Source organism: Lytechinus pictus, chromosome 16 (assembly GCF_037042905.1).
Source record: "Lytechinus pictus isolate F3 Inbred chromosome 16, Lp3.0, whole genome shotgun sequence".
In the NCBI taxonomy this organism is placed as follows: domain Eukaryota; kingdom Metazoa; phylum Echinodermata; class Echinoidea; order Temnopleuroida; family Toxopneustidae; genus Lytechinus; species Lytechinus pictus.
The window spans coordinates 27,686,237-27,712,810 of record NC_087260.1 but is presented as its reverse complement, the minus strand read 5'-3'; the positions used below and the strand labels follow the sequence as shown (position 1 = coordinate 27,712,810).

Here is a 26,574-nt window from a genome sequence, read left to right as displayed (position 1 = left end):
TTCAAAGAAACATATATCATGGTAAGATATGTAATTCCCAATTGATTTGACCTGTTACAGATCTGACCCAGCCAACAGCAGTGTGTGGTTAGTAGCCCCTCTGATCTCCAAGCTTCCTAGCTCAGTCCAGGGAAGGGTCTTGAAGCAAGCTGGGAACATCCTGGAGAGTGTTGGTCAAACCTGGACTTCCAAGCCATCAAGCAAAGATAAGGACAAACAGGGTCAAAGAAGGTAGGTTGTTGGTGATAAATTCAGTCTTCTCAAACTTTCATGATGTACAGAACTAAAAATCACTGAAGAGACAAGGAATGAATAAGGTCTGTTAGTCCAAAGTGGGTCACTAGACATTCTTGTTGAGAGTTTCTCTAGTCTATTGGTGACCTGCCTTGAGAGTGAGAAGGAACTTAGAGAAAGTCTTTTGATGTTCCTGCACATTCCTTGAAGAAAGTTCTACTTCTCACAGTTATCTAATGCTTTATCATTTTTATTTGTATCCTTGGCTATAGCCAAAAATTGCCAGTGAGTCACCATCCATTGTTTTGCGGTTTACCTTCCTCTAGCATCCAGAATAAAAACAGTTTTATTTTCCCATAAAACTGTGTTCTCAGAGTTCTAAGTCTATATCACTCATATCTTTAGCCAGACATCGACAGTGAGTGAACAACCATTACCAAATTTAGAGTTGACCTGCCTCAAAGGCCAAGATGAAAACTAGCTTACACGGTTCTTAGATTTCTAACCTTGTCACTCATTACTTTGCTTCCTTGAATACAGCCAAGCGTCAACCGTGAGTCACCAGCCATTGCTGTCTTTAGTATTGACCTGTCTCAAAGGCCAAGATGAACAAAGAGAGGGTCTCCTAACATCCCTGCAGACTCAGCTTACACAATTCCTGCAATCACCAAAAGATGTAAGTTCCTTAAAGGTCAAGTCCACACCAGAAAAATGTTGATTTGAGTAAATAAAGAAAAATCAAACTATCATAACGCTGAAAATTTCATCAAAATCGGATGTAAAATAAGAAAGTTATGATATTTTTAAGTTCCACTTATTTTTCACAAAACAGTGATATGCACAACTCAGTTGCATTCAAATGAGACAGTCGATGATGTCCCTCACTCACTATTTTCTTTTGTTTTTTATTGGTTTAATTATACAAATTTTTCATTTTTTACAGATTCGACAATAAGGACCAACTTGACTGAGCCATATAGTATTAAACAACGTTAATTCCACATGTTCAGGGCGGAATAAATCGTTGTTTCACTTGACAATGAGGAGAAAATTAGAATATTTCATATTTCATATAATAAAATACAAAAGAAATACATGTAGTGAGTGGATGACGTCATCAGTCTTCTCATTTGCATACCGACCACGATGTGCATATAACTGTTTTGTGAAATTTAGTGAAACTTTGAAATTTCATAACTTTCTTATTTTTCATCCGATTTGATGAAATTTTCAGTTTTTATGTTTGTTGGACTTTTCTCTTTTTAATCAAATCAACTTTTTGTAGGGGTTGACTTGTCCTTTAACAGTACTCAGTTCATCAAAGATCATCTTTGCCTTATAATGCCATACTACTTTTACTGTTGAATGTAGTTTACTACTTATGTCAAGGATTGTAGTACCACATTCTTTAAAAAACTTGCTTAGCTGTGAAAGTAATTGGAACAGCTACCATCCAATTGCTCAACAATCAGATGATACCAGTATAGTTTTCAATAATCTAGAGAAGACTTGTGTGATGAGGTAAAATGAAGACCTCACTTCCCAAAAAATCTCATTTCCATCTTTGTTTTGTTTTTGTGTACATCTTGTACTGGCATCTTTGAAAAGGTGTTATCAGGGATGCGTTTTCTAGTGGTTGACTAACTGAGACAAAATTTCACAGCGTTTGCAATGTTTATTATTTATAGGTATAACAGATCTGATTGAATAGAGTCCTTGGGTTGCATGAATGATTATGATATAATAATAACACAGTTCTTGTATAGCGCATATCACATTATGTCATAACGTCCCTATGCGCTTTCAATGGACTTGGATATTATTACCCTGGCCTTAGCCCGCAGCCTTTTTTATAGCGTGGTGGCATTTCAAGGAATTCATTCCTGCCAGGTACCCATTCATCTCACCTGGGTTGAGTGCAGCACAATGTGGATGAATTTCTTGCCGAAGGAAATTATGCCATGGCTGGGATTCGTACCCACGGCCCTCTGTTTCAAAGTCAGAAGACTAATCCACTTGGCCACACCACTCCGCATAAGATGAGAGTAGGCACTCGTATACATGTAGCATCCTCTATTTAGATATAATGTATTCCGAGGCGCACTATCATTATTACCCTGTCTTCAGCTCGAGCTGCTGTATCCAGCGATCACTGCATTCACCGAATTAATCTTGCAGGGTACCTATTCACCTCACCAGAGTTGAATACATCTGAATGTGGGTAAGTGTCTTGCTGAAGGAATACAAACTGTGGTTAAGATCCGAACCCTTGACCCTCTGATTGAAAGATACGAGTCAGAACCACTAAACCATGATACCCCCATATTATATATTTTTTTGATGGAAAAGTACTTTTAGAACTTACATGTATTCAAGGAGAGTGAACTGTTTTTCTAATACTCTCTCCATGCGATGTATTTTGTATCCCTTTTCAGGACCGATGGGAAGACCCCAAAAGCAGAAGACTAATGCATGAAGCTCTACAACTCAGACTTAGTTTGGTAAGCATTAAAGTTCCATTTATGGTCAAAATGTTTCATTAGCATGAAGAATGATTTTGTCACAGATGGAGTTACATAATGTACCTAGATCATTGAACAATAGTGTCTAGGTTTCCAGTCCCACCCCACCCCTTCCTGGGCCATGACATTTGCAAAAGTAGTCCAAAACTTATGAGGTATATAATCTCTTGAGAATGATAACTTATTGATTGGGTCATAACTTTTCAGATATGTTAAGCCAATAATATTGATCCTTTTAAAAGTATGTCAGTAATTAGACTTGTCTTTTTATTCTCCTACATGTATATTGTGGATGTGAGGTTGGGAATTTGTTTGAAATTTGTAGAAAGTTAACGTAGATAGAAAAGTGTTATTATAATTTTCTCCTCTTTTTGTTAAGGTTGGGAATATGTTTGATACCATTATGAGGAGTATGATGTGGACAACAGAGTTTGCTCTTCTTCTTCTTCAACTCATAACAACAGGAACTGTTGATCCACATACCAATAAGTAAGTGATCCTTTGTGATTTGTCCTTTATTATTTGCTTGTTTTTGCTCCTCTTTTACTTGTCCTCCATGATACCAATCTCATTCTCATTATTTCCATGATTTCCTTTTTCTTTCTCTCTTTTCCCTCCATTCCTGTCACTTTTAGTCTTTGTTTAGCCTATATATACTTCTGCTCATCATCAACATCATCGTCATCGTCATTACCATAATCACCACCATAATCATCATCACTATAATCATCACCACCATCATCACCCCCATCTTCACAACCATCATCACCACCACCACCTTTTCCATTAACATTATCATCATCGTCATCATCATAATCACCACCATTATCACCATCGTCACCATCATCACTATCATCATCATAATCATCATCATCACCATCATCATCATCATCACCACCATCATCACCAGCAAAACCACCACCTTTTCCATCACCATTATTATCATCACCATAATCACCATCATCACCCGCACCACCACCACCACCTCATCTATCACCGTTATCATCATCACCACCATCATCATCCATCACCAAAAGTTACAAATCTTGTATCCTCTTTTTATCCCGTCAGTGAGCTGTTCACTACTGTCTTGGACATGTTATCAGTTCTCATCAATAGTACTCTGTCCTCCGATGCTAGTGGTAGTCCAGGGGCAGGAGAAGAGAAAGGACGCTCTCACCAAGCTCTTATCAAGAAACTCAAGGTACTTTTCACTATTTATATCTCTAGAACCTGATTATAATATTAATTTCTTACTCTATTTTTGTTCTTTCTGTTATCATTTCCAAATAGAAGTACAGTAATAAGAAAGATGAATATTCAGTATACAAGCAAATTTCATTATTAAAGAAAATGACATACATGTACTTCTGACATAATGATATTTTTTGTACTTTTGTTCATGCTTTGATATCTTAATAAAAAATAAATCTCATGGTTTGAAATTTTCCATTTCATGTAAGAAATTCACTTTTATCAGAGCAGTATACTGTGTGCTCCTGCTTGTTATAATGTTATTCTATTTTTATACAGGAGGCAAAGTTTTCGCAGTTTTGCTATATAGAAGTAATACCATAAAGCATCTATTGATTTTATATATACCATTTCATTATATGCTATTCTACAAACTTTTGAAAGAGGGGTACCAAATGGTCAAAGAAAATATATATTTAAGAGTAAAATACCAAAAACAATTACCCTGAAATCAGTGCATGAATACATTTTCCATGGATTTATTTGCTGTAACTCTCACATTCTTGTTGTCTATCTGTAGAAAGAAGTTGGTGACAAGCATTCTGACGGGATCAACCTGGTCCGTCAGCTTCTACCGGTTCCCAGGAAGACCATTGAGGTCATCACATGTGAACCAATGGGGAGCTTGATCGATACAAAAGGCAATAAGATCACTGGCTTTGACTCCATTGATAAGAAACAGGTATGTCTACATAATCAGTGGTACAGGGTTCGCTCTGTGGCATTGCTCTGGGCTTTATCTCGTCAAGATGAAGGGTTAGGTTTGCAGTAGGGTTTTATGTTAGGTGTAGGAGTAGGCTTAGGATTAGGGTAGAGTGTTAAATCAAGGAATGAAGTTAATCATTGGTTTAGTGTGTGGAATTTATAACAGCAATCGTCACTGGAGCAAATGTTATGGAGTGTAATAATCACCCCTACTTTGACAGAAGGAGGCAAGTGACATGTCAAGTGAATTGAGTTTTAATGTGCTTGCATTTTACAAACTGATGTCTTCTTCCAGGCCAAAATCTGTTGAAACACACTGATCTGGTTATGCGATATGGTTGTTGACTAATTTGCTAATGCATTATTTTGTATGCAAATGACATACACATTTTGCTCTTTTACAAACTATTGCACTTATGATGTCAGTTGTGATTGTATAAAGTTATTTAAATGCCCCAGGTACCATGGTTGTCTTACAATTAGTTTTTTAATCTCTTCATGGAGAGCTTCCCAGGGAGTGGAGAAGGTGCTTGCATTGTTTGTGAGTGAACCAGATTCCAAATACAGGGGTAATGTTATGTAAAGCTCTAATAGAGACACTGTTCCAATGTATCAAGTGTTATAATGAAGTGGAATATTATTATAATTGTTATTCTATCTTTCTACCTTTGATGTATAGGGGTTGCAAGTATCAGCCAAGCAGAAGATAAATCCCTGGGATACGTTGGAGATCCTGAAGAACCCCGCCCCTCTCTCATGGGCGTGGTTTGGGGGTATCCGGATGGAGAGGAAGCCGTTGAGATACCAGGAGCAGTACCGCCTTACACTCTACCACTCCCACAATCAGGTAAGGATAGGATTACCACTTTTCTTCCGATGTTGTCTTAAAGATGAAAGATGAACTCCAGGGCCCCGTTGCATTAAAGTTATTATTATGGTACCTTTGCCATCCAATGCTAACTACCATGGTAACAGCACTCATCAGCCAATCAAAATCAAGGATTCCATGTTAGCTACCTATGGATGGCAAAGTTTCCATAATAGTAACTTTTATGCAAGGGGGCCCAGATTTGGAAGCAATTACACCATGGAATGTGGCAGAATCCAACATAATGATCACCTTTGGCTTGTATGCATAGACAAATATTATGTGCTAAGGGATTCTGGTAGATACTGTACATGTAATGATTCATTGCTGTGGAATGGTATAATAAAAAGGGTATTCCCCCACGAGTTCCCTTTCTAAGGTTTAATCAATCAAGGCATGTTCCCTTGTTTTGTGGATCCCTGTTGCCGATTTCAAGTGCACCAAGTATTTTTCAAATAGATATCAGCTGGCCTTGCTTTAAGTTTCTAAGAATTTCCTAAAGTGATTTAACAGATCGCTATCATTTCAATGTTATTATGTCAGGGAGATTGTTAACTGCATATAGTCCAGATTGGCTTTTAGTTGTAAAGGTGTTTTATGTATGACAATAAATTAAATACCCCCTCCTATGCTCTCTCTACCCTTACCAGGTCAAGCCTGACAGCCACTATTTTGACCCACCGCAAGTCCCTCCTGACGAAGAGGAGCCCCCACCCCCGATTAATCAGGAAGTAGAAAAGCCCATACAGGAGATGGACTCCAGCCAATCAGAGATCAAGGTTGGCGTTGTTATACCGGTAGAGGGCTCCAAAGAGACGACCAATAAGAAGGGCAAGAAAAGGCCAAACCGTAAGAGACCGGCCCCTACCCCAGCTCAAGCTCCTATGAGAGAGGTAAAGATATCGAGTTTAATGTTATGTACTCCTTGTTTCAAATGATATTTTGGGGGCTGATTCACAAACAATGATTTAACATGTAACAGGTGATTCACCCAGAGTGGCATGAGATTTATGACTATTCTGCAAATTCCACCCATTCCCTTATGGTACAGTCTTTATTTTTACTATCCCTGGGGGGTGTTTCACAAAGATTTGAGTTGACTTACAGTTGCACTTAAATGCCTACTTCAATATGCAATTCGCAATCTTATTGATCAATGCGCATTAGTGCGCGTCCTCTTGGCATGATCTGACCAATGCGGTCATGCCTTTTATATCACAGGCAAGTAGGCATTTAAGTGTGACTCTAAGTCATACTTACATCTTTGTGAAACACCCCCTGGCCTGACAAATTCCAAGAGGACAAGCAGTCTTGGCCAACAAATTTCTTGATGGTTCATCAAGTTTGTTTTCCCCTCATATTTTATCTTAATTACTGATATTGCCATTGCCTTTCACAAAGTTTGGGATCAGCAAATTATTATCCACTCCCCATGAGCGCTAATGCCCTTATAACTTTAAATGCTAAATAATCTATTAGATGAAAATGCTTTTTGTACTCTCTTTTTCACATTTATTCCTTCCCTTCACCATCATCCAGTTATACCACTTATGATTTATTTACTAATCAAACATTGATTTTATTTGACATTATATTTTTCTTACTAACCTCTCTCTCCTCCTTTCCTTTTGTCCACACCATCCCACACCCTTTTCATCCCAGAACCCTTTTAATTTTGCTCCCCCTAACCAGTGCTTCCCACCACCAAGGGGCTATACCAATAAACAGGTACCATGAAACCCACCCCCTCTTCTTCTATTCCACCTGCTTCTCTGCACTAAAAATGTACAACCACTCAGATATGCATACATGCACCATATTTGGGCTGGTATAACCTTGTATCTCAAAATTAAAATGATTTAGGACACTTGAGAAAAAGCTTGATTCTAGAGTTCTAACTTGGGTAGCAGCCTTGCATTGTCTTTAAAAGAGTTACCTAAAGGAATAAGGAGACTGTTTTCAGATAATATGAGCTTGCTGCCATTGCCATAATTCTAAATACAGCTTTTCTAAGTTGCCCTCAAAATTTGAGAATTTTGATATACAAGGTTTAACACTAATGGTGATATATACATGTACTTTGCATTAAGAGATTATTTTTTGTTTTATCTTGATATATGGGACAAAAGCTAAATCATTGCCCAGATAATTTCAGATGCTACTTCTTATGTTATTGTTCCATGTACATCATAATCTCTGAGGAAGATTCTGTGACTTGTCTCTCTCCAAGTTGATTTCACTTGATGAATTTCATAGTGTTGCCAATGAGATTTAAGATTAAAGATGCACAAGACTTGAAAGTAAAAAGTCAGCGAACGGTGCGGTCAAAAAATTTTGCATGGCGAAAATATTGCGCGAATCGTTGAGGGGGGCCTCTGAGCCCCTCCCCCCTCCGCCAGGATAGGGTTAAACTCCAATTACATTTCTTCCAGTGAAAGTGCTGCTCCTAGATGATGAAGATAAATGCACTTGTATCTCTTAATGTAAACAAATTTAGATTAATCACAAAGAAATTAAGTTTTATTACAATTAATTTAACTCTCAGAGTTGCCAATTAGTAGGATTTTATCCTATTTTGTAGAATTTTTAAGGGAAAAGTGACTCTGAATAAGATTTTCCCCCTAGAAATATGATTATTGAAACTTGTAAGAGTGATGATTTTTGGTATGTTTTTCAAAATTTTAAAGAAAAACTGCATTTTAGGCTTCAACATTGGAAAAAATAGAAACAAAGAAAAGAAATTTGCACATTTGAGGTTGGTGGCTCTGAACAAGGAGTTGAAATTCAATACATACATGTTTTAATATTAATATTTGTGTAAGTGGTAAGGTTTGCCATGTGGATGGGAGCTAAGATCGTAGATTTGGGTGCACACAATTATTTTTGTTTTACCACCTTCACCTTACTTAAGTGACCTGTACTTCTGGTTCTCCACTATCACCTTAAAGGGCAAGTCTACCCCAACAAAAAGTTGATTTGAATAGAAGGAGAAAAATCCAACAAGCAAAACACTGAAAATTTCATCAAAATCCGATGAAAAATAAGAAAGTTGTGACATTTTTAAGTTTCGCTTAATTTCACTAAACAGTTACCGGTATATGCACATCCTGGTCAGTATGCAAATTGGCAGAATGATGACTCACAAACTCACTATTTCTTTTGTATTTTATTATATAAAATATGAAAATTTTTAATTTTCTCCTCATTGTCATGTGAAACAAAATTTTATTCCTCCTGAACATGTGGAATTACCAATATTTTAACAGTTTATGGTTAAGTCATGTCGGTCCTTATTGTCAAATCTGTAAAAAATGAAATATTGTATAATTCAAACAGTAAAAAAACAAAAGAAATAGTGAGTGAAGGACATCATCGACTCTCGTTTGCATATCGCTGACTTGTGCATTTAACTGTTTTGTGAAAAATAAGTGAAACTTAAAAAATGTCATAACTTTCTTATTTTACATCCGATTTCGATGAAATTTGCAGCGTTATGTTTGTTTGATTTTTCTCTATCGATTCAAATCAACCATTTTCTGGGGTGGACTTGACCCTTAAAAATCTAAACTTATATCTCCAGTTCTGGGCTTGCTGCACTCAGGTCTGTGATTTCACCTAACCTGACCTGATTTCACCTTATTAGAATAGAATTCACATGACTACACTATTCTCATACCTCCATTGAACTTCTCACCTTCCACCGCCATGATCTTCAATCCTTTCACTTCACCATTGTTATAATCACATCAAATCACTGTTACATCCACTTTATTTTCCAATGTATTTCGTGTTCACTTCAGCGTCTCGTTTCATAAAGACTTGTTATGATTTAAAATGCACAGTTTCAACATCAGCCTATCAAATCAAATAATTTCAGAAGATTAAAACTGTTATTGCAAATTTACGTAATAAGTCTAATGAAATGAGCCCCAGATTTAAAGGGAATTTAACTTTATGTGCCATCATTTGATAAGATAGCTATTGGCCCGTATTCTGAAGTCAGGTTTAACTTAAACTCAGGTTTAAAGTTGTGATTTAAGTATGGATAGCCAATTGTTACATAAATCACTAACAGTAAAGATATAATATTTCACCTCTTTTGGCTCTCAAATCATTCATAATTGTGTAGGAAGTATACATGTAAATAGATGATTGTATTCACCATCGATGAATCAGGAAAGAGCACAGTAAACATAAGAAACATACAACTTCATAAAAATTTTGACACTTTTGGCTTCCCATAATTTTAGCACAGAGTTAGACCATAGTCTAAGTTAAACTCGACTTCAGAATATGGGCCAATGAATCCAATTTATGAGATGGGATTGTAGAGAATGACTGATTTATCTGTTCATACACATGTGATGAGGAGAAAGACTTAATCCTTGAAGAATCTACATTCTTGCAGTTTATTCTAAAGGCTTGTATACATAGACCTACGCCTATGGTGTAGGGCAATCCTACATGTATAATGTAATCAACCTTTTTAATCATCCAACCTAGTTTTTCTACATTTTTCAGTCCACTTCATGAACTACGCAAGCATTGCACCTTTTTATGTGATGCACAGAGCAGAATGGTCTAAGGTGGGTGTTTCATCAAGCTGTTCGTAAGTTAAGAGTGACTTTAAGAGCGACTGGTGATCCTTTCTTGTGGTTAATGGTATATTCATTGGCGATGGTTTAGCGCATAAGAAATGATCACCAGTCGTTCTTAAAGTCGCTCTTAACCTACGAACAGCTTCATGAAACAGCCCCCTGGAAGGTCTGGCATATGCATGCATTTGACTTTCAGAGCACTGTAATGGGGGTCTTCCAGTTAAGAGAAAAATCACTCTCAATTGATCATGCAATGGATTGGGCATGTTGCTATATCAGTGCATAAATTATCTTTGTGTAAAAGGTTATTAGAATTTTAAGTTTTTGATTTTTGATGTCATAAATGAGCAGCTGCCCCATACAGTATGTTATGTAATATAAAAGGCATAAATTTCAATTTTTTAATGGTTCATGATGACTTCTTTTTAGAAACTGGTGTGAAATGATTTGTCTATTGATTTACCTAAAGTACAGTAAAAAACATTTTTCTGAGAAAATGACATTTGATTTTTTTTTTACCATACAATATATAGGGAGGTTGCTCTCATATGACGTCACAAATCAAATAATTAAAGTTTTAATAACCTTTTTATTCTTTGATGGATTGTCCTCAAACAATTGGCAGTATTTTTTTATTTTTTCTGCTATTTTACAATAAACTTTTTGTCAGGGTGAACTTCCCCCCTAAGCATACTTGAAGCCTCCACTTAGAAAGTACCATAAAAAACCACACCCAAACTAAATTGGTCTAAAGTGGTTGGATGTACATCCATTAAGTGCCTTGTCTAAAGCCTGTGTGCCGTCTTATAACAGGAATCCTATAAAGGCACATTTGCCCGTATTCTGAAGTTGGGTTTAATTTAAACTGGTTTTAAGTTGTGGTTTAACTATGGAAAGCCAGTTGTTACATTGAACCTCTACTGTTATGTATCAGCTCATTTGACTCCCAAAACATTATTAACTGTCTGGGAAGGATAAGTATGACAATTGTCTTCACCATTAAATAAGTAGTGAAGATCACAGTTAACATGAAGTATTCACTGTAAACAAAATTTTGAAATGTTTGGCTTCCCATAATGTTAGCACATAGTTAGACCATGGTCTAAGTTAAACTTGAGAATACGGGCCTATGTGTCTCTTCAAAGCGGCTTTCCTGCATCCGTCATTGTTTGGTCATTGATGAAGTGTGAGAATTGGTAATAAGAGGCTGTTTGCAGGATTCCTGCCCAAAAATTTAGTTCTGTCTTTTGACAAGGTACATGTACCTTACGGAATTGCCCTGAAGAATCAAGATCGTTGAAGTTATACTCTATAGGCCTGTATATCCATAGACCTGTGTTGTACAACCCTAAATCTTCAGACCATGACCTTGTCATTATAACTCATTGTTTTCTTTGAACAGCAACCATATCCCTTCAATCCTGGCATGAGTGGTTACCAAGATCGTAACTTTGTGCAGTCCGCCATGTTACCCCAGGGACAAGTGCCTTTCCAACAGCCGCTGCCACCAGGTAAGGTTATGCTGCTAACCACTGTATCATTGTAAAGGGTTTTTATGAGTCTTATGTTAAGCCAAATAAACTTTATTTATATCTCTTTTTTTTCTAGTAAGAGACAGTAATATCAGGCTATTCTTTGAAGTAGGGTTTATTCAGTTGATTGCAATTTTTTTATTCGGAAGATACTGTCACAATTTTATTAAAGACCCTGACCGGTGTAAAAACAATCATATATCAAAAGAAAGGTAATGATTCATAGAATACAAATATACTAAAAATATTACATATATCTCCTTCCATTTCTTAAAAATATTAAATAAAAATTAAAGAAACTGCTCCTCCAAAGTACGCTTCGATTGAGCACCCCCACGTCGCCTGGAAATGATGACGTCACGTTGTGTCTGGAGGGTTGTGATTCCATAGGTTTGTGTACAAAAGCATTGGGTATTTTCTTCCATTTCCATGTTATGAATCCATTTTTTTTTTCGTTTCCAGATGAAAATGGCACTCAAAATTATTCACTGTTCAAATTGATGTAAACCTACAACTATTCACTACCTTTTTTGTGATTTCTTTGTTTGGGTCTTATTGGGCCTAAATTGCTATGTCAGGAAAAGTTGTTATACATAATTTAAATGCAGATAGATTTGAAATATGCGCCAAATAAGCAGGAAATAAAATATGGCAAAAACTAGATAAAAACTGTAGATTTCATAAATTCAAGCTTGTGGGAAAAAATATATGTGATATCCCTCTGTAATAGACGTAAAGAGAATGAAATGCGTTATCTGGAAAGCAAAAAAATCACCCAGTTTTTCTGTGTACAAACCTATGGAATCACGACGCTTCTTACACAACGTGACGTCACGGTCTCGAGGCAGGTGAAAAGCACAATAGAGCCCATTTTCTAAGCCGGGTTCGAAGCCCGATAATTGGAATATTCTTAAGCAAAATACTCAGCTGGGAAGCGGTGAAAACGCATAAAGCATACATTGCTGTATTTAGTAGCTTATAAGCTTTCGATTGGTATATAATTTATCAATTTCATTTTTGGGTCCGGTCTGGGTCTTTAATGTTTGGGTACTGTTGTAACTTTGCCATTATGATTATTGCCATGTTAACAAGTATCAGCATTCAAGCACAATCAATTTAACATAAATGGTACAGTCACATCTCATCAACATTTTTGTACAACAAGTTGTCTCATCTGACAAATTTACTTGATTTTGATTGGCTGAGGAGGCTGTTCCTATGGTAACTGTCGGATAAAACGGGACTTGTCGGATAAAATGTCTGACAGGTCCTTTCATGAAATGCTCCACAGGTGTTTGTTCATCTGTTTGGGGGGGGGGGAGGCTGTCTCTGTATATCCATGTATTCATCTTATTCTTTGTTTATTTTATTCATTCTTGCTACCATAGCTGGTCCAATCCGTCCTGACAGGCCTCACATGATGCCGGGTAGCTCCAAGATGGTCTTGAAGAATCACCTGATAGGGGCAAGGGCTTCAGGACCGACGGGACAGAGTCAGGTATGGCCACCCCACTCCCATCTACATTACCTTCCCCCCCTCAACACACTCAATGATAGCAGGCATTTATACAGTGTCATCTAGAGCTCTAGATATATTGTTGGCTTCCCGTTAGAAGGGACTTATCAACATTTTCTGATTTTTTTTTTTTTTTGCAGAAATGGAAAAAGCATGTCATTTACTTTCTTCTGTTACTATTCTCGAACCTAAATGTGATGTCATGATGACGTAATAAGCAAAAACATTTCAACGTGCTTTACTCACATAGATGCATCCTTTCTCTGGGAACTGGATTGCGCTTTAGCGTTATCGCCTTTCTCCGGGAACTTGATCAGTGAATTGCGCATTTTTGTTCCTGGGAAAAGGGCGTTTGGTATTCATGCTTAACTCTTTGCCCACCACGGACGACTCGCGGCACATACAGCGGACTGCCAACGACGACTCAAGTCACAGTTCGCACACAATGCATACGGAACGCATTTAATTGTAATTGTGTGCACACACATACAATAGCGACGCGTGTATTGCATTGTTTACGAATCTAGCTTTCGTGTTATAGCTTTCGCCGACGTTGTTTACATAGAGATTTTTCGCGTAAAATTTAGTTTTTTTAACTGCTTTAGGATATATTTCGATGAGCTTTCAATAGCTTGCGCTGCTTTCCTTGTAATAAAAGAATGATAAAAATTGCCACCTCCCTATAAAAATAAGGGGATCAAAGTATCAATAGACGGGAAGTCTCCCAGGACGGGAAGTCTATTGAGGAGTAGCCAGGGTCAATTTCAATAGAAGAGTTTAGTTCATTGTCAGTTTACTCTTTTTGAATGCCCCATTTCAATCCTAAACTGCTTAGCTCATAATGACCATAAAGACATGGATTTGGTATGTAATGAAAGCTAAAGAACACTTCTTTTCAATGGACTAACTTAGAAATTTAACCTTTATTAGGGAGTATTGAATATAAGAGGTATAAAATACCCTCCTAAACGAAAAATTGGAAACAGAATGTAAAGTTAAAATTCTAAAAATCTATGATTTTATACATAGCAAAAGTGATACCATTGGCAAGAGTATTCATTTTTCTAAAACTTTGCTACACAATTTTTGTCAATACGACAAACCAGTAAAAAGTTATTGCGAGTTAAATAAGACAGTGCACTCAAACCCCCTCTGAATGTGGCACCCCAAAATTAATGTGGCGCAGGGGGGATAGTGTACGTGGCGGGCAAAGACTTAAGATTAGAAAGCGTTTACAAAATATCAATGAAAAAAAAATCTTGCTTTGTCAGAAAGCTTGAGAATTAGGACAGAAAATAATACATTACCTGCTAAAAGCATAAAAATAAGGTCAAAACATAATATGCGTTTTCTCGAAAATGTACATTATGCGCGCTAAATCCCTTCTTGCGGGAAGCTGACGATATATATAATTTGTTCTGAGGCACACCAAGACCTTTTTGTCCCATCAGAGAATATCCTTCCCCTTCATCCTCTGAAGCTATTAATAATGCCGCAGAGAGTGAGATGATGGCATTACTATCCGAGACAATATGTGACATTCAAAGTGTACCAGGGGCCTGTTGCATAAAACTTTTACCTGAGAAAACTCAGGTATTTTTTACCTGAGTTTTTGCCCTGTGTTAAAGTTAATGGCAGAAGTCAGACTAACCTTAGTTTTCAGTTTTTACCAGAGTTTTCTCAGGTAAAACGTTTTATGCAACAGGCTGCAGGGGTTCGTTTCAGAAAGGACTTGCAACTGTTGTAACTTTGCGATTATGGCAACTACCATGGAAACCACGATTATGATTGGCTGCTGAGCCCTGTTACCATGGTAGTTGCCATTATGGCAAAGTTACAACAGTTGCTAGTCCTTTATGAAACGGGCCCCAGATATCACACATTGTTTGTCACTGGATGGGAAAGGAGCCGAATGGTATCAAATTCCCCACCTGACGACAGTATTGCTTTAAAAAATTGTATGTAAAGTCAAATCCTGTTTTGGAAGCAACACTAGAATTGCGTTTTCACTTGAGAAGAAAACTATTACTACATGTAGCTTAATTGTTATCAAACAGGAATAAAAGTGCTGAATGCCAAAAGTTATAAATGCCATTTTAAGCATGGGCTCTTTAATATGTGAGGTGTGACGGTAAACGATTTAGGTGACCATAAAAGTGAGAATATACCACCCATTGGCCCGTATTCTGAAGTCAGGTTTAACTTAGACCACGATCTATCTCTGCACTAAAATTATGGAGAGCCAAATGTTCGAAAATTCTGTTTATATTGTATATTTCTTATGTTTACTATTTTGTTTCCTTTTGCTTTCTTAATGAAGAAAAATACTTCAGTTATCATTCCCAGACAATTATGAACAATTTTGGTGTCATATGAGTTAATAAATTGAATGTGTACTGTTAGGGATTTGTGCTCCAATCGGCTCTCCATAGTTAAACCGCAACTTCAAACCAGGGTTTAATTTAAACCTGAGTTCAGAATACAGGCCATTAAGTCCAGATTTTGGGTAAGTTTTCATCAATTTAATGAGGTCTTGATGATGGCTTCTTTTCACAGAGAGATGAAGGTTACGGTTATGGCAGTAATATTTTGAAGGTAAAAATCTTGTAACGGATGCAGACCTACTTGCATGAGATTTGCCTGAGTAACAAAATGGCTCCCTTCCACTTTTGACCATTCTGTTTATCGCTAGCTTTTCTTCCTCTCTCTCCCTTTTTCGTAAAGTATGCGGGTAGAGATAAGCATGCGCTTTTCTATATTTGTTGGCAGGTCAGAGAGCTATGCTTTTCATATCTGAGTGTCTTTAAGCATGTACAGCATTGACGTGTATTAGCAGTTTACAAAAAAATGGCCGATTGTCACTCTTGGGGTACGATTGGGGGACCAAATATTTTGTTTCAACATATTCTATGCTACATACATGTACATGTATATGGAAATTTAAATACTTGTTATTTTGTCAAGTTTTAATTTATTCTAAATATTCGAAGGACCCAAGAAGAAGCACGGTGCAATACTCGCTTTATTGAAACTCTTTTTATTCCACTTTTATTTTTTGTTTAAGAAAAAAGCTATACATTCAATTTCTTAGTGCATTTCAGATGCCTTATGTCTGACCTTGCCATTATTAAATTTGAAAATGAGAAATTAAACAGAAAAGAAATTTAGAACTGGAGAAAAAAAATGTTATAGCTATTCTGTTCATTTTTCAAAATTGTTATATTCATTGTCAGTGGTAATTGTGATTGTGAATCTGCAGTCACAGTTCCATAAATAAAAAATTCAGTATGCCTGTTGGCATATGATAAGAAGTGCATACAATGTATCTTTTAGGACCTGTGAAATTTTACACCCCTTTACCATAATTACTTGAGTGATGTTTAGATTTGGTTCTTCATTAGGATTGTACATTATTTGATCAACGCTTGATTTTTTTTTTTGGCTTGAAATAGTTTGATTCCTTCAAATAAATCCAAGAGAAACAAGTAGTCAGTGACTTTAACTGACAATTGTTATAAACTATTGAAACCCTTGCATCTGATTGGCTCAGAGCAAAGTTGCTAGTGAAAATTACCAACTTGGTGATTCATGAATCACTCAAGATTCTTAAGATGCTAATATTCTCTTGTCCTTTCTAATAGGCATAATTATGATGTACGGACGGGTGCATTTCATAAAGCTGTACTTAAGTCACATACAACTTTTTGATGACCTGTTAATATGCTAGATAAGATACCCAAACTTGTTTGTTTAAAAATTATGGTTAAACGTTTCTTGTAATTCTAATCAACCAGGAAATAATCAATTAATTTCTTCTTAAAAATTATGAATTTTATTCTAAAAAGAGTGGATTTCAATTGTAGTTGAGGGAATAAAAATGGTTCCATGGCATTTGCTCTTGCAACAAGTGCTCTGAGGGAAAGTCTGCACGTTAAGCCACACATAAAGTCCAACATCCATAACTAAATAAACCCTAACCATTATCTTTACATTATTCTGAACCAAAAACTATATTACAATCCTAACTCTAATCCTATGCAGAGCTGCCAAGTAGCAAGGATTTTCCATTTTAAGTACCGGAAAAAGGAAAGAGAAGAATACTGATCGTTTTCATGCAAAATACTGATTTCTAAAGTTCCAGTTTTATGTGTTTTCCTGTTGTATTTCTTTGAAAATACTGATTTCCTCACCAAAATACTGATTTTCAGCCTTTGAAATACTGAAATGTTCATGGTCAGGTTGGCAGCTCTGTCTATGCCCTCTGAGATATCAAGACTGGAGCAAATGTGGCTCAGTGGATAAATCTCCGGACTTTGAACTACAAGGTCCGGGGTACAATTCCCACCGCAGCACTCGCGTCCTTTGGCAAGGCGTTTAATTACGTTTGCCTCTCTTCACCCAGGTGTAGTAAATGGGTACCCGGTTGGAAGGAATTTCTTGAATGCTCGAGCGTCCGATCAGGATAGCCGTGCTACAGCCGGGGTAATAGTATGCAGCGCTTAGAGACAAATATCATTTGTATTAAGCGCTATATAAATGTCGCATATTATTATTATAAATGTTGCAGGAGCAATTGTTCTGTCACCAAGTTAACATGTCCAATAAAGGATCACCATTCTAAGTCATGTTGCTTACATACAGCTTTGTGTAAACACACTCTGGTTTTGTTTTGTGGTTGCTTTGACGGCAGCTTATGTGAACAATATTCTTATTTTTGTATTGCAATGTATTTGTAGGAGACAAATTTTTATACACCTTGCTTGTGTGAGTGTGTGCATAAGTTACAGCAGTTTTTTAGATTCTTAACTTCTAATTTATAGCATTCACTTTATCGTATCATCCATGTATTGTTCGCAAATCTGCATTACCTCACTTCCTCAAGAAATTAATTAAAAATCGTGTCTGGAATAATGCAACTTGGTTGATATGCATGTTTAAGTATAATTATCAGATTTTTTAATGCAATTTTTTCCTTTTTTTTCCTGCTAAAATTTATGTGCCATTTACTTGATCTTATGCATGTACCTTTCTATAAAACAAAGTGGTATGTCAAAACATAATTGTTAACAGTTTCTTGCCATTTTCTTTAACCAATTTTACATACCAGGTGATCAATATGATACTGTATCAGACAAATTAGTATTCAAAATCATAATTATTAAATGGATTCTTGCCTTTTTTATTTAATTTTCTTTCTTTTTTTTTTTTTGCTCCTAAAATTTTCATGAGCTTTATAAAAGGAATATCTCCTGCATGGCAGAGTGCATGAAAGAAACATCCATGGTATATTTATGCTTGATTGATTCATATTTATGTCAAGATGTCATGCCAAAATGCAGTTTTTATACACGAGCTTCAAAGACGGAGGAGTTTGTGTACTCAGGGTTCCCAGCCCATCAGGGAGATTCATGTTACTCTTTTCCAGTCGGGGGAAAAAAATACCTCATATCGGGGGAAAATGCCTCAAGAGAGGGATAAATCAGGGAATTTTGATTTGCCCAAAAGTCAAAAGCACGGTAGTCAGTCAGACTCTGTTATATTTTGTTGCATATCAAAACAACACTCATTGAATCACTGGTTATGGTGGTACTAGTTAGTTTTACCATGTCCATGATTTTACTTTATTGTTTTATACTGAAAATACATGTAATTCAGTGAAACAACTCAGAAAACATGCAAAATTGGGAATAGGTTTAAATAATTATCAGGGAATTTTTAAAATTCAGGGAATTTTTTTCTTGAAAAGCTGGGAACCCTGGTACTGTACATTCAGCTTAATACAGGAATCATAGTTGCTTGCGTATTGGTTGATGCTGGTATTTGTGTACACTTTTCTGTATGTTTAGAAAAGACTTGTATATGTACAGTATATCACTGGTAGGCTGATAAAGTTGTTTAGTTTAAAATTATAGCAATAGTGGTCACCTAATATTGTCTGAAAATAATCTTTAATTCCTGCAGAAAACTCTTTCTAGTTAAAGGAATGTTCCCACTTATGTCATAACTGTAATAGCGGTTTTTCTCAGTTGTCCTCAAAATTAATAAATTTTGAGATAAAAGGTGCTCACAGCATATAGGCAATATGTCTCCAAACTTTAAATATAGTAATTTACCATTTTTTGTATTTGTATTTGTTCTTATAAATATACATTTTGCATATTTCCACAAATCTTGCAAATCAGGCTATGATTCATAAAATGTAGGGGTTGATATTCAAATACATATAACATCAGTTTAGTTAATTTTACTTTGATTCTTAGACCACATGTTCATGGAGTTGCCAATTTAATCACAAAGTACAGATTATTTCTATCTGAAATTGAAAAGCATCCAAAAATGAAATGAAACAAGAAGGGAAATCTAATCAATCCATGACAAAAATGAGGAAGAAGAAATGCAGCCTTCTAGTTACTTCTATATTTAGAAAATATGTAAGAGTATGAAAGTTAAATCAAACAATGTATGGAAGTATTACCGGTACTTAAAATTTGTTCACATGTCATTACATACCCACCAACAGTAAGATTTTATCAGATTTTTGTCTGTTCAAAATAGTAAATAAAAGCAAAAATCATATTTTTAATCTTTTTTTATTTTGTTGTGCCTCCCTCATAAAACGAGATGACGGAGACCTTTAGATTTTGTTGATAACATACAGTATATGTAAGGATACAAATAATTTGTTTCATGATTTACCAATTCTCATGTGAGATCGCGAAGTTCATTCTCTTAAATGCGTCCGATTTGTAGCTTGAAGAGTAGTGTAGTGTGTTAATGTGCAATATAGGCCTACTCTTAGTGTGTACAGTAGTGTACAGTAATTGCCCGAAGATAATATTTTTTTTTTGTTTCAGTAAGATTTTCATTTTAGAAAATTGGCACGCAGTCAATATACGGCACATGTAGGATATGGAACAAGGGTATTACATGTATATATTGCATGTGCATGTATTTCAAATTTATATTCTTAAAGACCTTTTTCCTCAGCTTTGCATCCAGATTCCAGAGCATGGACGTAGATAATAATTTGCCTCTTGTTTAAACAATAGTATTTGATATATTTTTGAAAAAAAGGGATAACTTATAGGTAATGAATAAAGTTTATCTTTGCCTTACGAGCATTTCACAACAGGACTTGTAAGAATTTTTATCTCACAAAGTCTGTTGTATCCGACTGTGAACTTTGAAAGAACTTGTCAGATGTTTACTAGACAAAGTTTGTTTTATCTGACAGTTACCCATAGTAACAGTCAGACACCTGTGTTTAGAACTTTAATAGCCGATCAAAAGCAAAGAAAGGTTTTCAGAGCTGACAGCTTGAAATTCGAAACTCTCCAGAAGTAGCTCAGTAATAAAACGAAAGGATTTCACGAAATGAAAATAATGGATTATATCTTTTGCTGAAGTAACCAAAGAATGCAAGGACACCTTTTTATGTATATATATATATATACTAATATGGAATTGATATTTTATGCATCATTTTGATATTCATAATTATTATCAAGGTATCTCAGAAAGTACTTATTCAGAACATATGCTTGGCATTCTACATTTTAATCTTCATAGATTTTGTATGGAGAGCCAAAATACAAGCAATACACCTGTATGGTTATTCTCATCCCCTCTTTTTATTATACATTATACATTGCAGCCTTTGCTGACTCAGAAGTTATTACGTGATCAGATTGCTGCTCGCCGGCGTGGACCGGGAGGGATCACACCAGATGGTCAGATGTCAAACATGGTACAGCCAGTAAGATTATAATATTCTCTTGCCAACCTAGTTTAGGTTTTGAAAACTAGAAATTAATTGATTAATACATGTATCTTGCCAGCAATCTGAATTCAGAAGCATTTGTCCAAACCAGATTATACATGTATTTGATGAAAGTGCACTTTCCATTCCAAGTTGAAGACAAACACTACTCCACATGCTTTGGTCACTTAAAAGCTATCCACTCATTCTAATCATTCTCTCTTTCAGGGAAACCAGTATAACAACTACAACATGCCTATGATGGGTCAGCAGGCCGGGATGACCACTGACCCCCATGCCAGCGGTCAACCAACGTCCAGCATGGTTGGCAGTGGGTACAACCAACAGTTCTCTCACCCAACCCAGCAAGGGGCTAACCAGCCTCAGCGTATGATGCCAGGGATGAACCAGCAATCTGGGCCTAATCAGATGGGTTACGCCCCTCAGCAGCATCAACCGATGCATGCTACTCGAGCCAGGTGGGTATAGAAAGGCTCTGAGCCATCGGGGGGGGGGGGGGGGGTGGGGGGTGGGGCAAGGGACCATGTGCCTATACGCCATTGTGTTTGTAGTGTTATATGGAATGAGGGATTCTTAAGGTCCTATTTGGCAGCGAGAACCCCTTTCCCATTTTCTGCTTGTCAAGAAAGGATAATGGACAAAATTGATCTTTTTTGTGACCCATCCTGCATTACAAAATTCTTGATCCCTCTTGTAAAGTCATTCTGCTTGAAGATTTCTTATCATTTCTTAGCATGTGACATACATGTATTTTAAAAGTACATTCCAGGAAACCAGTCTTTTCAGTAAGATGAGACAACACATTCTAATGTATAAATTCAAAATTCTAAAATTTTGTGACTTTTTTGATGAGAATCAAATCCATTTCTGACCCTATGAAGCTTTTATATCTTGCCTTTTACTTCTTGATTTGTTTATTCTGATGTGTACTTTCCTCTAACTTTGTATGTTAAAATGGCTGCTTGCCTTACCTTATCTCTATGTCTATAGCCTTCCTCTTCACATCTGTACACCTGGCATTGTGACTAGTATCTTAATACCAATGGCCAATGGCTTTCTGTCTTTACCCCACATCCGCCGTACAGCGGAGATCATTATTTATGACTATCTGTTTATGACTACTTATACTTTATAATTGTCAATATCTGTTCTGTTGTATAAGAATTTTGTTTGTATTCATGTATTTTTGTGTATTTTAAAGAGGTGTGAAATCAATGAATCTGAAATCTGAAAAATCTCTCTTAATGCAATATATTTTTGTTTTGGTGCCCAGCAGGTTACAGCACCAAATCCAACAACACCGCCAGATGCACCAAGGTATACAGCAACCGCAGCAGCATCCCACCGGTCCCACCAGCCAGGGGACATACATGGGCCATCAGATGCTACCGCAGGAACAACAGCAGCAACAGAGGGGTCAGCAACAGCTCCTCCAGCAGCAGCAACAGCAGCAGCAGCAACAACGGATGCTGGCCTTGAGGCAGATGCAAGGTCAGGTGCCCATGTCAGGGTCTGGTATGATGCCTGGCATGCAGAATCAGATGGGCGGGCCAGGAAGGCCGGGGAACACTATGAACCAAAGGGGTCACAACACGTACCCCCATTATTGAAGGTATCGAGGGTGTGTTCAGTAAGGTCAGTCGCCCATGTCAGGGTCTGATTTAATACTTGGCATGCAGGGTCAGATGGGTTGCCCAGGAAGGCTCGGGAACACTATGAACCAAAGGGGTCACAACATGTACACCCATTACTGGACAAAAAAAGAGTGTACAGAATTCTGTAAGGGTGTCTTCAGTAACGCCTGGTTCCCATTCCATTCCATGGTCTGGCATGATGCCTGGCATGCGGAGTCAGATGGATGGCCCAGGAAGACCTGGAACATTATGAACCAAAGCAGCCTTCTGCAATGTATGATCAATAATGGAAATCAATTTCATTAGCGGTCTCTAAGCTTTGTGCTACCGGGTCCTGGGTCCCATTTCACGAAGACTTGTTGTAATAACGAATGCACAAAATCTATAACAAATTCACATTGAAGATTGAAGGTGTTTAGTAGCTTATATCTGTTATCGTAAATTTGTTATAACAAGTTTTATGGAATGGGCCACATGTATGGTTGGAGCTCTGAATTACTAATTAGATTGAATTAATGACTGACTTGTTAACCATGTGATTCAAGTAAAATTTTATGCGCATTAGGTTCTTTTTCAGAGGAATTTCCAATCCTTAAATTAATAAATTAAATTGCTTTTAGTTCCATCAATCATGTTTGGAATAATTTGAAATAGTCCTTCATCATGATGCACAGCATTTGTATAGTGCCATGTATCTGTCAAAGACATTCAAAGGCGCATTGGAGGAGCCAGCCAATCTGGGTCGCCTACAAGGGCGCGCACACAGAACTGTGACCCGCAGGTCTCTCCTCCCGATAACTGGGGGAATGCAGGTGGACCACTACACCGGGGTTTCCCCCTACTCTTTTTCGAATAGTGCAGTGGGTTCTTACGTGCAAAGGTGGTGATTTTCCTCTACACGGGACGTCCATTTAACGTCCTATCCGAGGGACGGAGTGTTTTCCACTGTAACATAGCCTGCATCTATGAAACATGGGAGAGACGTTTACACACAACGCACTGGCTCATCATTCATTCTGTACCATAGTTGGGAATACTTTATTGTACATATAATTTCTCTTGGACCAATATGTATAAACATATGGGCTAATCTGCCTAAGTTGAAATTCTTGGACCACAGAAAATATGCTTGACAACGGCAAAATTCGATTCAGAAGAGACCAACTATTAAAGAAAAAGTCATGATTATTATGATTTTCATGTCAAACTATGCCATTATGCTTTTGACCTAAACTATTACGATGTTGAGGGCAAATAAGTATGTTAACATTTAATTCCATATAGTAATTACATTGGGCAGTGGCGAACTCATCTGAAGGTGGCCGATGTTGCTCATTATTTGCATGATCGTGTTTCTCTGTTTACAGCGCTCTGAATGATATCTCATGCTTATACTGACTCGATTTTTTTCCTCTTGGATTTATCATGGATTTACGCAAAAGAGAGTACCAGTTTCTTCTTTTTTAAGGAATCTATTCTTTATATTACCTCTTCAAAGAAATTCATAATACCACGTTGTGCATATGGAATTAGGACTTTTATGTCAAAATTATGACTTTTTAGCTTCTGGATTACTACTTTTTTCCTTTCAAAGGTTGGCAGGTCTGATAACGAATGCTTTGCATAATCTTATCAGATAACTTGCTACAACTTGGGTGGTTATTCAACTCATGGAAGACTTGCGCAGACACATTCTCTCGATCATTATTTATATTATTCCATTTTTCTCATTACATTGAATGTAATTCCAAGTCTGTCTAGTACATATTTTGTCAATAGTCAACACCGATTTTGTACATACAATATTTCTTATTATATATTCAAGGTGTGCATGTTCCTTTTCTAATAGTTGTACATATCTGTTCGGTCTACATGCACAACTTGTATATTTTAGGTATGATTGCTTACGTTCAAATTATCAATATTCCAGTAGAAATAAATTTCTAGTAATCCCATGATCACATTTTTGATAGATAGGCATCTTGAGAATATTTATTTATTACTGAACAAACTGTACAGGTGTAAATTTACTTCTTCTTTGCAGTCTTAGCCATTGACTTATTAATTTCAGCCATCAATCTTTTTTTTCTTCTTCTTCATTCTTGCATACTTAAATGATTTATTCATCATTCAGCGAATTTTGAATCATTCAAAAAGTTAACCTCTGTTCACCTGCTCCAAACATTCAGGTTTATGTATGTTAGTCCATGGACAAGTTGATCAAGGAAGGGATTCACGAACAAGGGTGTGGGGTTCAGGAATAAAGCTGACCTCACTAACTTTTTATTTAGTATTTACAGGCTTCTTTCAGCTTTTCTTGTGATTTTCATGCTGAAAAAAGCATAGCTTTTGCATAATCAGGGGTTTTTAAGCTCTATTTGTTTAAGGTCAATCCCAGCTGTGCACAAAGCTTGAAATATCAATAGACATATTTGCTGCCAACCATTCAAATCTCTCCATTTCAGTAGCTTATAACATTAACTTGTAATTGATACCAAGTTTTATGAAACATGGTCCAAGGTAGCATTTCATCAAGATTTGTTTTTGTCTGATGAGTTGTTAGACCAATCTGCTTTCCTTGGTTTTGATGAGCTGATAGCATAGATGTCTGACTGTTACTATGGTAACTGCCAGATAGAATAGACTTTGTCTGATAAAACATCTGACAAGTCTTCATGGAATGCTCTCAGTCAGTCAGTCGCATGGAATGTTTCTTCACATTACTCTTGGAGCAATAGTCGTGTCCAAACTTGTTTTTGTAATTAGCAATTATCATTTGTAGAATACATGACAGGAGGATACTGTATGTTATGTGGAAATAATCTTTCGTTGCTGTAGTCACAACCATCAGTGTGTTTCAAAGATGATTCTTTTTTCAAAACAGGTCGTCAAATAGTATGTCATTCATCGGCTTTGGCCCCGTTCTCATATACATGTACTTTCTTAAACTAGTTTAGTGGAAACCTGTTAAAATGTTATGAGAATGTGGTAATGTAATGAGTGGTTTTGCAAGTATCTCAAGTGGTGTGGTTTACAAGACCGCGTTGCATTGTTAATCTGGTTGAAACATTGGTGAGGACACGACCGGTCTTCAGGAAGCGATCATCACTTTGAAGTTTAAATGGTGTACATGCGTTTCTGATGCAGTCCAGTGAGTACAGCATGTTTTTTTCCAGATAACTGAGGATTGTTTAGTTTCAAAGTTTGTACGAAACATGTTACCTTACTGAGAGGGTTCCATTAGCCACAAGACCACTTAACGTCAAGGGGTTCTTGACACCGGTGATGGGAATGTCAGCGAAGCAATCTTCTTAACTGGTTTAAGGGAAACTAGTTCAGGAAAGTCGATGAGAACAGGGTCTTATTCTCTTCTTATGAGAGATGTAATTGTTTATCACAGTCACCGTTTATTTCTGAAATACAGCCAAAATCACCTCATGTAGTATGTAAATAATATACTTCTGTTTGTCTTTTATGTAAATTATAGAGTTGAAAATGTCAAGGGGATTTGTCATTTTAATGGAGATATTATAGACATCATCATGACTTGAAATCGAGATATAAGATTAATAAATGTACATACACAACAGATTCATTGGTTTTCAGTTCTGTTCTTTGGGTTAGATCTATTTTTTTGTTGTTGGCTGATGTGCTTTCTGATTGATCTCCAGCTAAACATGATGAACAAGCATACATTCAAGCAAGTTAAGGGATAAACATGGGAATCAACAAAAAAGTTAAGTGTATGTTATGTAAACAATTTTTCATGTATATTTGGGTTTAAGTGTGTGGGGTGAGTGTGGGCATGTGTGTGTGTTTAGAGACAGACTGGAAAACAGAGACGCGATGGCCCTATTCTGAAGTCTGGTTTAACTTAGACCACGGTCTAACTCTGTACTAAAATTATGGGGAGCCAAAAATTCTGTTTTTA

The 26,574-nt window shown here is 36.7% G+C and overlaps 1 protein-coding gene across 3 annotated transcripts in view; it reads left to right on the top strand.

Moving 5' to 3' along the window:
* LOC129279277 (mediator of RNA polymerase II transcription subunit 12-like protein) overlaps window positions 1–26,234 on the top strand; it is a 52,820-nt gene extending 26,586 nt beyond the window's left edge. The window contains exons 24-36 of one of the 3 annotated variants that reach the window (XM_064111676.1): window positions 61–231; window positions 775–910; window positions 2,670–2,735; window positions 3,136–3,245; window positions 3,828–3,960; window positions 4,531–4,692; window positions 5,395–5,562; window positions 6,234–6,476; window positions 11,584–11,692; window positions 13,102–13,211; window positions 20,884–20,976; window positions 21,217–21,467; window positions 22,286–26,234. In XM_064111676.1, coding sequence (XP_063967746.1) covers window positions 61–231; window positions 775–910; window positions 2,670–2,735; window positions 3,136–3,245; window positions 3,828–3,960; window positions 4,531–4,692; window positions 5,395–5,562; window positions 6,234–6,476; window positions 11,584–11,692; window positions 13,102–13,211; window positions 20,884–20,976; window positions 21,217–21,467; window positions 22,286–22,619 — 2,086 coding nt within the window. In that variant the 3' untranslated portion in view covers window positions 22,620–26,234. Of the gene's footprint in view, window positions 1–60; window positions 232–774; window positions 911–2,669; window positions 2,736–3,135; window positions 3,246–3,827; window positions 3,961–4,530; window positions 4,693–5,394; window positions 5,563–6,233; window positions 6,477–11,583; window positions 11,693–13,101; window positions 13,212–15,785; window positions 15,855–20,883; window positions 20,986–21,216; window positions 21,468–22,285 lie in introns of those variants that run through there. The other 2 variants (XM_064111675.1, XM_064111677.1) reach the window with 2 other exon arrangements.
* The last annotated feature ends 340 nt before the right edge of the window (window positions 26,235–26,574 follow it).